The sequence below is a fragment of the Neolamprologus multifasciatus genome, chromosome 11 (genome assembly GCF_963576455.1).
Source record: "Neolamprologus multifasciatus chromosome 11, fNeoMul1.2, whole genome shotgun sequence".
NCBI classification, from domain to species: Eukaryota; Metazoa; Chordata; class Actinopteri; order Cichliformes; family Cichlidae; genus Neolamprologus; species Neolamprologus multifasciatus.
In genome coordinates, this window is record NC_140449.1 from 33,073,671 (window position 1) to 33,087,735 (window position 14,065).

The window sequence follows — 14,065 nt, forward strand, 5'->3', positions numbered from 1 at the left end:
ACGACTGCATATGTGAGAGTTTTATCCCGTTGCATGTACTGTGACGTTGATCTGTGCACAGTGATCCTGCAAAAAGATAAAAAGGCGCGTTTGATCCAGCTGACAAAACAAGATTAGACTTGATGTTTTTCCACATCAATGGTCAGGAAGGCAGCAGTAAGCACAAGACATCAACTTTAGAACATAGAAAACTGGTGTTCTCATGGGTTAAAATGACAGCTGCAGCTACCAAAAGCAGACAAAGACTTCTGCCCTGAATAAAACCCTTCAGTGGAGGATGTAATAAAACACATGCTCTGTGTGGCTCCAAACTGGCACCAAAAGGACAAAATGTCTTAAAACACACACAGACACACACTTTAAGGGTTATGATAGTACACCAACTCACAGGCTGCTTGTTTTTGTGATCTCACTGTCTAAACCCACAGAAACAGTCCAAACTTTGTTTTTGCTGTCATAATACTGCTGCCAGTTGAATCCTAAATCGCCATTCTCTTATTTGCACAGTCTGCTCCTCCTGGTTACACTAATTAGTTTGGGAGAAGATAAATTCTGAATTGGATCAATAAGCTGACTGTTCTACGATCTTTTAATTGCGTTTGGCGCAGTCGTGATTCATAAATGTTGATAGTATAACTTGCAGATTTACAGGGCGTCACCCCTAATGATTTCCAATAATTAACACCTCAGAGTAACAAACACCTAAGAAACTGTGAGTGATACTGAGAGAGAGCCATGGCTCCTTCACGAGATAGCTGAAGAACTCTTTCCAAGTTCATGAACTCATTCATTATATAAGTAGATCACATCCTGGAATAGTTTTAGTATCTTTAGATTCATCAAGGAGAACCAGATACCAAAAAACGTTACTTTCTTTCATTTTAGTCTCCGTAAAAGCTCCAGTTTCATTTTATTCAGTTGAAAAAAAGGTTTGCTGTTATATAACCATCAAAATAACTTTTTATATAATTATGATCAGCTGTCAGAAGTGTCACATTTTATTGTAGATTTTTCTCTTCTTCTGTGACAGATTTAAGACTCCTCCACTTGCCTGTCATCCAGCCTACAGGTGGTAGATTTCGAAGGTGTACATTTTGGGGGCAAAGGGATCTTGGTGCGTTTTCCGACAAACTTTGTGACGGTCATTTATTTTTCCCACCTTGTGTGGGTAGGAGAACACTGCAGGCAGAAAGAGGGGCAGGCTCACAGTGGAAGGATTGCCATTTGGACAGGTAAATGACAGAGAATGAGAGCAGAGGGGCGATGAGGATAAAAGAGGAATCCAGATAAAGGTAAGTATGAAGAAAATGGAGGGCATCTACATGATGCACATATCTGAAGGGGAGGGAACAAGAAGGTGCAAGGAGGTGAAAGAAAGAGAGAAAGATCAAGGGCTGAGCAGAGGTAGCAGGGTAAATGCACTATTTGAATTATGTAAAATAGCTGCGTGGGAGAGAGGAGGTGTGTGTGTGTCTGAGTGTGACAGAAGAGGCTGAGAGAAGGAGAAAGCAAGGAAAGAGCACAGATACCAGCATGATCAATGTGAAAAGATGTGAGATGGGCTGAAATACAGGAAAACAATATCAGAAATTTCAACACATATAACCAGTTTATTACCTGTATCACATTTAGCGTGTTGCAGGTCTTTTCAGAGGGCCGTGCTGAAAGTAAAGGGCTTTCATGGGCATCTTCCTGATGAGTTTTTGGGATAGTAAAAGTGATGATTTAAGCAGGTTTGGTATGGTGATCCTTTTCTAAGACTGGTGAAACATGGTAGCTTGTGGTAACTCTACATATTTACCGTGGCTCTGGATTTTATTTCAATTTTTTCAGCCATCTCAGTGATTTGGCTCTGCAGATGGTAATGTCTAATATTACCATAATATCTGCAATCTCTGTTTCTGCACTTCCATCGTCAGGAGTCGACCAACCAATCTTAAGCTGTGTCTATATTGCAAGTGATTTGCAGCGCCATGGTGACCAAAAACCACTGAAACTGACATTTTTAGATTTTTCAAGCAACTATGGGCGAAATAACTGCTGGCAACGGGAAGTGGACGGGACCTGGAATAAACCTTTCTTAACTACTAGACAAGTGATTGAAAGGGTTACCGACTGCCACGTTGATTGACACTTGACCTAGAAGGCAACCAGAGCCTGGAATGTCAGCGAGTGACCAGATGTCAGTTTCAAAGCGAAACACTTCCAGTGTGGGCACAGCTTAAGGTCCCCTGAGTTACCAAATCTCCTCAAAGTTTCATTCTATGTCAGATAAAAACGAGCTAAAATGATTTATGCACCTACAGCACCTGCTTCACAGTCTCCACTCTAATTCATCCCATAGGTATTCTGTCGGGTTGAGGTTAAAGTAAAGTTCTTTCACACCAAACAAAACTACACTTAGCACAATGCAGTCAGACAAGTACCGCTGAACTAGACTTGTCCATTTAACTGTCAGATGGAGAAGCATGATTTGTTACTCCAGAGAACACTGCTCTAGAGTCCAGTGGCAGCGAGCTTTATACCACTGCATCCTTTGCATTGCACTTGGTCGTGTAAGGCTTGGATCCAGCTGCTCAGCCATGAAAACTTCCTTCCATGAAGCTCTCTGCACGTAGTTTTTGGGCTAATCTGAAGGCCACTTGGAGTTTGGAAGCCTATAGTGTGCATCTGCTGACCACGCTCTGTTATTTTCACTTCATGTCTGAGTTGCTGTCGTTCCACCTTTGTTATAATACCACTAACAGTTGACTGTGGAATATTTAGTAGGGAGGAAATCCATGCGTCTCGTCATGGTACCTGAGAATGACCCGTTCTGTCACAAATGTTTGTAGAAGCAGTCTGCATGACTAGGTGCTTGATTTTATACACCGGAAGTCATAGAGCGATGATTTGGATGAGTAAGTGAATACTTTTGGCAATATATATTAATGATTAATCCCCGCCCCTTACTGTTTGCCTTCATCGCCATATCAAATTGAAAATAATTTGTCCTCCAGCTAGTCCTGATATCTACGGAGCCCCGCAGGGGACATGGGAGAAAAAAAAAATTAAGACGGACTTTTGCGAGATCTCGCAAAACAAACTCGAGATCTCGCAAAACTTTTGCGAGATCTCGCAAAACAAACTCGGGATCTCGCAAAACTTTTGCGAGATCTCGCAAAACAAACTCGGGATCTCGCGAAACAAAGTTTTAGCCGCATTCTTCTCATTAGCTTGAAGCTATCGGGAGGTCGAGACCTACTATAGCCGGGAGGAACACCGCTTTCCCGGCACATCGTGCCTCGACCTCCCGGTCGGCTTCGAGCCAGCGTCCGAAGAATGCGGCTAAAACTTTTGCGAGATCTCGCAAAAGTTTTGCGAGATCCCGAGTTTGTTTTGCGAGATCCCGAGTTAGTTTTGCGAGATCTCGCAAAACTTTTGCGAGATCTCGCTTCTCTTTCTTACAATATTTGATATTGTAAGAAAGACAATATCTTCTCTTTCTTACAATATTTTTTTACTCAGCAAAGAACTGATGTGACACAACCGATAAATAGTGGCTACTTGTCAATAGGCACATGGCAGCTATTAAGGCTGATAAAAGTACACGCCAGTTTTAGCCTATATGTAGACAGACAGTGAGACTGCTTTCCTTTTGTACCACCATCAGATTTGCCAATCCAATGACAGCCTCTGCTGCACTTTGTGTTTACTGTTAATTAGCATAAGCTAAGATGATAACTGGTAAGCATGTTAGCATTGCAACAAGCCTTGTTGTGCCTCTAGCATGCCTCTACCTTAGTGAACACAGAAAGGTCGTTACAACTGTGTTGAATTTGTTACGAAGTCATTCTTTTTTCTGTTGCTAGAAAGGTTTAGCTTGTGGTACAGTTTATGAAGATACTTAGCTAACCATCGTTAGCTGGTTTCTGCTGTTAGAGCAGCAAAAGTTGCTATGCGTTAGTTGGCATATTGTAATGGTGCTTTTTCCCTCCATTCATGCAACTGAAAAATATACTTTTCTAGTATTCAGCAGTATTTAGCTGTGTGGTATGTTGTAAACAAAATTGTATAAATTAGAAATGAGTGCACAGAAATTTCAAGGCAGAATTTTAAATGAGTACTACACGTCCTTACAATATTCTCACCTGTCTTTTATTCATTGACGTTATTATATATAGATGTCACTTCTTTAACTCTTAGGAGATTTTATTTATTTACTTATGTCGCAGATTTCTTCCGGTAAATCTTTATTGGCCTATAGGGCTGCCACGATTAGTCGACTAGTCACGATTACATCAACTATCAAAATTGTCGAAGACTATTAGTCGTCAACGATTTTGATAGTCACTAATAGTCAATGGGTCGTTTGAAGCTTAGTAAGATCCTGAAAGACGCAAAGATGCCAGCTGCCGTTAAACGCCAAAGAAGAAGATGAAGCAGTCTGCGGTATCGTAGCTGTGTCGAAATTCAGGGGCTACATCCTTCGGAGGCCGCATTTGTAGGCCGATTACATTACAACAATCGAAGGCTGTCCAAATTCAAAGACTCGTCCAATAAATGCGGCCAATAAATGCGTCCTCCTTTTCCCCAGATTTGAAGGATGAGTCGGGTGTGTCCGTGGCCCAACCTATCCCAGAATTCTTGGCGCGGCCGAACCAATTCCATTTTCCAACAATGGCGGCAGCTACTTAGTTTTAATAATACTCTTTCTGGGTCACAAAATAAACTTTTAAGATAATTTCAGGCGAGGAACTATCTGCTCAATTTATCAAGACATCACATATTTGCAAAAGTGCGCCGACGTTTTCGGAAACGTCTGTTAGCCACTAGCTCAATAGCTCACCGGGAGGTCAAAGCTAACTAGAGCCAGCGAGAACAGCGAACTCCCAGCACATCGTTTTCAAACCCCCCGCAGTCTTTTGCTACTCAGGTTAAACATGATATACAAGTCACTTAGATAACTTAAGGATATTATTGTTTGGCTTTTTTCAGTGTTTTATTTGTTCCTAAGTAAATCAGTTTGGCTAAGATTAAAGTTATAGTTTCACACAGCTGAATAAACGTTAAACAGGAAACTCATTAAACACAAGTGTGAGGTGGTCGAGAATTTTCTCCAGTGTCATGCTATGTATTAGCGAGCGAGGAGCAGATGGCGAAGTTTAAACTCCTCCGAGATAATCTGCAAAGTTCAGTTAGCACATACCTTAAACACTTCAAGCTGTAAGCTAATGATAGTTATATAAGAGCAGATGCTGCTGGTGCAATAAGCTGCACGTTTTACGTCCATGATCTGATTTGTTGACTAATTGCAAAAATAATCTGTGACTAGTCGACTATCATAATAATCGTTTGTAGCAGCCCTATTAGCTTATAAACCAACAAACAGCTATTTGAAAATGTAAACTATTATCTCAGTTTTGGAAAGCCACACGAAGCTTAATAAAAATGAGGTTTTAATCATTTCTTTTTCCACTGGAAGAAATCGTTTGTACGTAATTAACAAAATCCTCCATGTATCTTATGGATGTACAATTTATTGATTTGTAGGAAAAAGCAATTAATTAAAACTGTGTATATGTAATTATATCCTGTGAAGTCCCATTGAGAGTGCAGACATATGGTGCAGAGACACAGAGATAGAATTAGCATTTGGTTGGAGGAGAAAAGTGAAAGACACAAAGATCAAAGGCAATTCTTCAAAATTCACAGTCAGTGAATTTTTGAGTAAATTTTTTTAATTTTTTCTGTTGTTGTTTTTTTGATCCGTTAGTTGGCCTCCTGTGTTTTGTTTTTGCTCCTCTCTGTGTGCATTCACACTCTCTCCATCATCCATCAAGTGTAGGACAGAACTTTATTTCTTTACTGGACAATTTGCTGCATTATGTACTGACTCAGAGACGGAAGTCAATAAGTGTTTTGTTTGTTTAATGCTCGCCGCTCTCTACCCATGCATCTCCCGGTTCCTCCCCTCAACATTCAGACTGTTAACATTTGCCTCAGCTGACAACCAGACAGAAAATCTATCCCTCCACTTTGTCAGCCCCCACACTCTCAACAGATGAAAGTGCAAAAGAGTTTCTGTGTAGCGGCAGAATCTGCAGCGATGCTGGTGAATGGTTGTGACCTTGCATGGTTTTATTTCTGTCTCGCTCACCTTTGACCTCTATCGAGCTCTCATATTCTTCGGTTCCTTCAGGCAGAATGTCAATATCGGCTGTCCCGCAGCTGTTTATTTCCACATTACTTTGTCCACATCCTCTGGCTCTACCTGTGTCCTGCACTGCAATTTTTGTGTCCTGGCCTCATATTGCCATCGATGTTTTCCTTCCACTGACGTATAATAGCGTCTTACCCGATGACCTCCTCTCCTTTTCGCAGATCATCGCGCCCGGCGGAAGAGCATAGCCACCGGGAAGCAGCCCAGCATGGAGGTCCCTCCCACTGCCCCCCTTCAACCCTTCCGACAATCCGTGAGTAACCCCCACTGTTCCCGGCCTCGCTCGCTGCCTCCATCCCTCTCGCTGTCCCTCCTCCCTCCTCCCGCCCTGGGTCCACCGCACACCTGTGGCCGTCGGGCCAGCGGCACCCCGCCTCACCCTTACCCTCTCTCCCTGGCCGTCTCCCCCTCCCTCGCCTTTTGCCAGCAGCAGCCGCAGCAGCAAAAGGGCTTCAAGAAAGGTTCCGGCACGCCCCCCTTGCCCCGCTCGCTGCCCCTCTCCCCCTCCCTGTCCTTCACCCTGCCTCACTCGCCTGCCGCCTCCTCCTCCTCCCCCCCCTTCTTGTACTGGGGCGGAGACTGGAGGGCTGCCGGTTCGAGTCCAGTGGCGGGAGGAGCATATATTGCACCACTGCCCCCTGTTGAGGTATGTGACACAAACATGGCCGAAGCAGAGACACTGGCTATTTTTGCACGCTACACCGACACTCATACAGGCGGCTTTTGGGCCGACAGCGAGGAATGTTCACGAAAGAAACATGTTCACACAATTAGGCTGCTGTTATTGTTAGCAGGCGCACATTTAAAAGCTTAACACCAGTTTGTTTAAAAGCTTTTAAGGTATATATTTTGTCTAATGTTATATTTATATTCACATCATTCCAGATGGGCATTATTCTCCATTCTTATTGCAAAAATATAAAAATCAATTGTCTGACTAATGCTTTAATGGGCCTATTCATCAGCATTAATGTTTGTCAAAGTTACCTCAGCGTTGTGCGCTAATAGAGATTAGCCTAAGTACAGATCAGATTTTAAAAGACACGCACAGCAATTTGTTAATTTGTTTGTTTGCATGAGCATTACTAAGGATATAAAATAATTGAATTTCATGAATATTTTACAGGGCATGAGACAAGCCAAGACTTCCCAGCAGGAAAAAAAACTGCTGGATGATAAATGGATGAAAATATACAAAAAAAAGAAGTCAATACAAAAAAAAAAAAAATGAATCATGTTTCTAATAATCATTCTAAATGAGTTATTTCATTTTTTAATCTGTTTCTGCTTTTATAATGGCTTCTGTTATTTTATGTGGGCTTTTAGTTCTTTGTTTATCTTTAGAAAAACTGAGAGTGCATTTAAATTCCAGATTGCATTCGACCTACAAAGGCAGTTCACAAAACTAAAACTGTTATTAATTAGTAAACCTTCAATGAATAAATCCAGAAACTGCAGCAGGCAAAGGCCAAGGAGATCAAGGAGAAGAGAGTGCTTTTTAAATACTTTTAAAAACGAGATTGCAATAAAATACACTACTCAGTCTAAATGTCATCTGCAAAGGTCTGAGACTATATCCACTAATAAATAGAAAACGCTCTGGTTTTTCAAAGAGCTGAAAGTTTGCAAATGTGATATAAAGTAAATGTGACTCGTAGTAAATCGGCTAAAATGCACCAGATGCCTGCTATGATTCATTAAAGTCAAATGAAGATGAGCAGCATAAAAAGGTTGTGTCACTATTATTTCTGGGATCATCGTGACTCTTTCTAAACCAGACATGATGTCTGTCAGAGAAGAAGCAGGCAGCTGACACGCGAAACATTTTGTGTCTGCGGGCACAAATAATCTGTTTTTGTTTCATTAATGGCAACAGAAACTCAATCACAAGGTATCAAATGTTAACGCGAAGGGGCTTAAAGGATTGACTGGTGTCTTATTAAGTTTGTGCCAGCAGTCTGTGTTAGCCATCTCCTTTTCCATTATTTCTGCTGTTTGCACACCGTTACTGTAGCTGGGAACGGCAGGATGTGTTTTCCTCCCATCACAGGAAACTATTTGCTGCCCATTCACTGCTGCAGTATGAAAAATAGCCGCCACTGACTTGGAAATTGCAGAAGCAAGATAGTCCATTACAGGAAATGTAAAGGCTCAGTTGGGCTTGATCAGAGCTTTTTTTCTATTTCATCATTTTTTCATAGTGGCTGAGATGAGTGTTTGTCGTATAAATATTTCATCCTGTGTGATGTGATAAGCAGTCCTGAGGGACGGGATAAATGCCATATTGGAAACACAAGATTCAAACAAAACTTTTCAGCAGTGACAAAAAAGGTCATTCTGATTTTTAACTCACACTTTGTTTAATGCAAGTCACTTTAAACCTGGAGGAAAAAATCATTATTGCGGTTAAATCTAGCAGAACTGTTACTGTATCCTTTAAAAATAGGCACAAATTTTTATCAGTGCAAATTTTGCTCATCAGAACTGCACGTGACAGTCTTTCATTAAAGCTCTGGTGCTGCTTTACAGGAGGCTTTTGATCCCTGACGTCAGTCTTGAAGGCCAGACCATTCTCTCTCCTGAACCATCAAATCCTGAACCTTTTTAGTGTCACATTTAAACACACTGGTTAATAGAGGTGGGAATCACCATACATCCCACGATACGATATTATCACGATACTTAACGCACGATACGATATTATTGCAATTTTTAAAAATATTTTGCGATATTCAGATTCTGTACATAAAGGTAAACTTTATCAATATTCATTTTATCTAATATCAAAGTCTCACACTCAGTCTTTCTCTCATTTCAGTTTTATTGTTGACAAACTGAACGGTTTGTATTACAGTCTAGTCCAACTTAACTGAACGCAACCATCTGGTACAATTATAGCTATTCTGAACTATGCAGTTTATGAAAACTATGCAGCCCCTTCAGCAACTGAAGAATTTGAAAGTAAATTAAAAAAAATATAATTTTACATTAAATAAAAAAGTTTTAAACTTAATTAAAATAAAACATGTCTTAAATTAAAATAAGTAAACTGTCATGTTTATTGCTGCCAAAAAACAAGTTAAACACATTTGGACAGTGAAGGAATGTCAGGATTCTTGCTCAGAAAAAGGATCAACATGCTCTGAAGTCAGAGCACAAAAACCTTTTTTGTAACAAAATATCGATTTCTGCTGTCCCTGTATCGATACATTATTAGCAAACAAAATATCACCATACTACACAGTATTGATTTTTTCCCCACCCCTACTGGTTAAGCATATTTAACTCAAGCCACATTTTTTTCCTAAACACTAATAACCAGCATCTGAAAGTGAAAGTAAAAAGCAAGTAAATCGAGTTGCAAACGGGACACAAGCCACAACCTTCTGGTGTTCCACCACCTCTCCAGCTTTCCGGCTTCCCCTCCAAACTTTGTTCCTCTTTAGAAGAGGATCATTACCTCTCAGCATCTACAATTACCCTGACCATCATGTCAAGGCACAGATGCCATGGGAGACCTTGTGTGCATCTCTGTGAAGCCAGCAGCATGCGACAGAATGGCAGTATAAGAATGCTTTCCAACGGCAACGTCTTACCTAAGGCAAAACATACTTAGCCTGGGGACAAGTGCCTGCTCAACAGATAATTCCAGTTTAGTTCAGTCTGTCTTGTTCTCTCTAAATGCTGCTGTGTTCCATGACTCCATGGGTCATGCTGACTTTGAACCACATCTGTTCTAGACATGCGGAAAAATGTGGACTTATTACATTTATTGTTGCACAGGAAACCGATAAATTGGGTAATTTAATATAATTTAGCATCAATCATCCCCGAGCTGTAACAAGTGTAAAATAGCATTAACGCTAAAGTAAGCATCAGAATAAATCTCCCGCTAAGACGTCAGTCGCCATTTTGAGCATATTTTTCAACTCAGACAGAATTTCATGTCGTGTTTGACAATTAGTGTTTTAAAAAATTAATAACTAATTATGCGCAGCAGCAAATGAGCTGGAACACCAAACGACACCAGTAACCTGGAACGAACCCAAAGCTGAGCCAGTAACAAAGTGCAGAACAGCAAACACGGCCACAGAAGCTAAAGCGCGGGCCTCCTCTTAGCTCTCTTTATTGTGCTTTATTGTGCTTTCGGGATTTTCTCTCACTCTTTGAATTAAAGACTTTCTACTTTTTGAGACTTAAAGTGTCAGACGGAGCGGCTAATCAAATCAGATTTAGTCATGCAGAATATTAGGTTGGAACCTGCAGATGGAGCCAAGTCTTTAGTCACATCCTCAAGACAGGCTTCAAAGCCGTATGACTCATGCCACATGACAAGGTGTCATTTCCCTCCAGTCATTCTCCCACTGAGTAATGTCGTTATGCTGTAGGTATATAAATGATAGCACTTCAGGATGCACCTAAAAGCTGAATGGGCAAAGCGTCTTCAGGGGACGGTGGAAGAAAAAGCATGTAATGATATTTTAATGCATATTTGGGGGCATTTAAATTTACTATTACAGGAATGAGTGTAACGTTAACATCTGAGGTCTGCAAACACAGGGTGTGAAATCAGGAAGTCTACAAATGTTTTAAAAGGTGACTTCATTCACTAGCTTGTTTGCATTACCAACAGTCTCGACCAAAAACAGTTTATTTACAACAGCGGTCTCCAACCTTTTTTGCGCCACGGACCGGTTTATGCCTGACAATATTTTCATGGACCGGCCTTTAAGGTGTAGCGGATAAATACAACAAAATAAAACTAGTACCGGTACCGAAAAAAAGAAAATTTATTCATAACACACGTGAAAAGACCCAGGAAAACCGAGTAAAGGATAAAAACGATAACAAAATAACGCTGAAAACCGATAAAAACCCTGAAAACTATACATTTCACACTTGAGCCTCAACTCTCACGGCCCGGTACCAAACGACTCACAGACCGGTACCGGGTTGGGGACCGCTGATTTACAATATATGGGTTAAAAACAGAGAAAACATATATTTCGTTTTCAAAAGGTTTGATACAGATTACTAATTGTAAAATGATTTTGCTGTTAGTTCTATAATGTCTTCGTTTTCTTTAAGCTTAACTAAAGTCACATCTTTTTTTAGTTCTATGACCATCACATTGACAGGAAACTGCACACTCACACTCCTTGTAGACGAGACGCTGATCCTGGGTTCAGGATGCAGTTTGTTGATACAAAATCTGGTGGGTGGTGGTTTTTAAGTCTTATGCTGATATACAAAAACTGGAACCACTTCCAGCCAGAAAGACAAAAAATAATTGTAAATGAAATATAAAATATGCACCGAACACTTATCAATGAACAATTCCTCGTTCCAGTTCTCTGATATTTGATTGTATCGTGCCAGGAAGCTCATTTAGGACAAACTGTGAGACTCTGCTGTTCTTCTGGACTGAATGGTTCACCACTGCCCACCACAGGATCTGTTACAACATTGCCGTTTTCTGTAGCAAGTTGATTCCTCGTTGATAATAAATGTACCTTGTGCTCTCCCCATCATGCATCGTGTCTTTCATTTGTGTTTGTCTCTCGATTTGATTTTGCCGTCAAACACAAATACATCTGTCATAAACCATGCTGACGCGACGGAAATCATCCGCATTCATACCATACTTTCCTGTCCTATCCAACCACATCGACCTCTCTTCACCGCTCAATCTCTCATCTTTTCCGATTCACCACTTCTTTGTCTCTGTAACTTCGCGCCACACACTTCCTCCTCCCTCTCCCACTCCATCTGTCTGCCTTCGTCGTCGCTCTCCTCCTCCGCCACGCTCCAGAGTTTCCTCAGTAGAAGGTTGAAGGGCTCAATCAAGAGGGCCAAGAGTCAGCCCAAACTGGACCGAACTAGCAGTTTCCGCCACATGATCCTCCCCCGCTTCCGCAGTGCCGACCAAGACAGGTTAGTGAGTCAGCGTGTGTGAGCGTTTTCGTGCGATGTTTGTGGTGCCAGGCTGTGTTTGGCCCTGCGTTTTGCTGTTGCATTTACAGATGCATGAATTCTGTTGCCATCATGACATCACTATTTGTTTTTGTATCTACTTTTACATAATCAGTGACAGCGCAGTTAGTGACCATGTTGCACACTGACTGAGAGTCTCTGTCAGTCTGGCAAAAACGCACATTAGATTTTGGCTTAGAAAGGACGTGTGTTTACTAGAATCTCAAGATATATTATCTTAAATGCAAGATTATAGCTTATTATTCTTTGGAAAATGTTGAGCACTGCATCTGTAGATCTGTAGATCATCGTGCCTCTCAAACTGCCACACAGAGAAAATATCAACTTGTGTGTCAAACTGAGCTTTCATGTCGACTGGTGACAAGATCTTAGTCTCTGGATGGTTGTGTCTGATGAAAAAAGCTGTTCCAGAAGTACATTCTTACTAATAGCCAGCGGTGGGTGAGTCCTGTGGTTGCAAAAAAGTCTGGTTGTGTAGAAATCAAAGGGAAATGGCCCCGTTTGGTTCTGTGATCTTTGAAAAAGATGGGAAAAGCATGGTAAGTTTTAGGGCAGGGCTACCTTGTTATTGTCAAGTCACTACTGTATGAGTGTGCTACATCCCTCAGTTTCAGTCAAAACAGCAGTACTGAGTGGACAAGCCTGAAGGCAGTGCATCAAAACCAATAATAATAATAATAATAATAATACATTTTATTTAAAAATAGCGCCTTTCAAAGCACCCAAGGACACTGTACAACAGATAAAAACACAAAAACTGAAAATATACACAATAATAAAAAATAACAGATAAAAGTTAAGAACATACAGTGGTTTAAACATAAGCAATTTAAATTTTAGTCTGCTTGTCAGTTTTCTTTTCAGCATTCATGAGGTTGTATCCCCTAAATTTTGCCACCATACCCAGTTTGTCAGCCCATAGTTCTGTGACATCCTGAGAGCATTTGCTGCAAACGACTCACACGGGGTTTTTTGAAAACCTTTCTTAAACCATACAGCACAAAAGTCTCATCACACATCCGTGCTGTACTTCACTCTCTGCCGCTTAATCCCCTGAAATAGATTCAATTTAAAGGGTCAGTGTTTTGGCTTACCGGAGCAGATCCAGTTGCTCAAAAGTTATTGGATCTCTGTGGTTCCAAGGAGCGCTCTAGAAATAGTAGCCTGGTGTGAAAGCAATGCCACCTCTACCCACAGAGATGGCCTAGAAGGGGAGATTTTATTTATTTATTTGTTTATTTATTGGGGTCTATCTATATCAGCATGCTTCCATGGATTTCTATCTTTATCGTCTTTTATCTCATCTTTTGATTCTTTTCCATCTTGTCATCTCTGCCTCTATTAATCTTTTTATCTATCACTATCAGTAGCTCGGTCTCCAGCTTTCTCTGTGTATGGCCTAATCTCCGTCTCTGTAATCCTTTATATGTCTGTCACAGTCCTGAGTTTATTTTACTCTCTCGCTGCATTGTCGCTTGCACTCAGCGCTCACTATTTCTCTGCTGAGCCGATGAAAAAACATCCCCCGCTTCACCATAGCAACCAGCAGACAGCCATATGGCGGCTGTACAGACCATAATGAGTCAGTGGGAGATTTGCTTAATTATACCTCCTCTGTATCATCTACATAGTTGCAGCAGTGCTGGAATTCTTCAGACACAGTAACGCAGGAGTCGCATGACCGATGTTCGAGTGCAAAGATCTTCAGATTTTTTTAGTTTGTCAAATATGAGAAACGTAAACGAGGAACTGTGCAAGGTTTTGAGGCTAATTTCAAGCAGCCTGTAAACAGCGAGGATCCAAAGCATTTAGCTGAGGGCTGCAACCTATTTCTGTATTTTCGTTAATGATAACTGCTGATAATTTCGT

General features: G+C 41.0%; 1 protein-coding gene across 13 annotated transcripts in view; it reads left to right on the forward strand.

Annotated features, from left to right (window-relative positions):
• Positions 1-14,065, forward strand: part of syngap1b (synaptic Ras GTPase activating protein 1b) — a 215,110-nt gene that overhangs the window by 146,346 nt on the left and 54,699 nt on the right. For 11 of the 13 annotated variants that reach the window (XM_085178265.1, XM_085178261.1, XM_085178262.1 and 8 more), the window contains 2 exons: positions 6,364-6,455; positions 12,015-12,136. In XM_085178265.1, the coding sequence (XP_085034391.1) occupies positions 6,364-6,455; positions 12,015-12,136 (214 nt within the window). Of the gene's footprint in view, positions 1-6,363; positions 6,849-12,014; positions 12,137-14,065 lie in introns of all 13 variants that reach the window. The other 2 variants (XM_085178260.1, XM_085178259.1) reach the window with 1 other exon arrangement.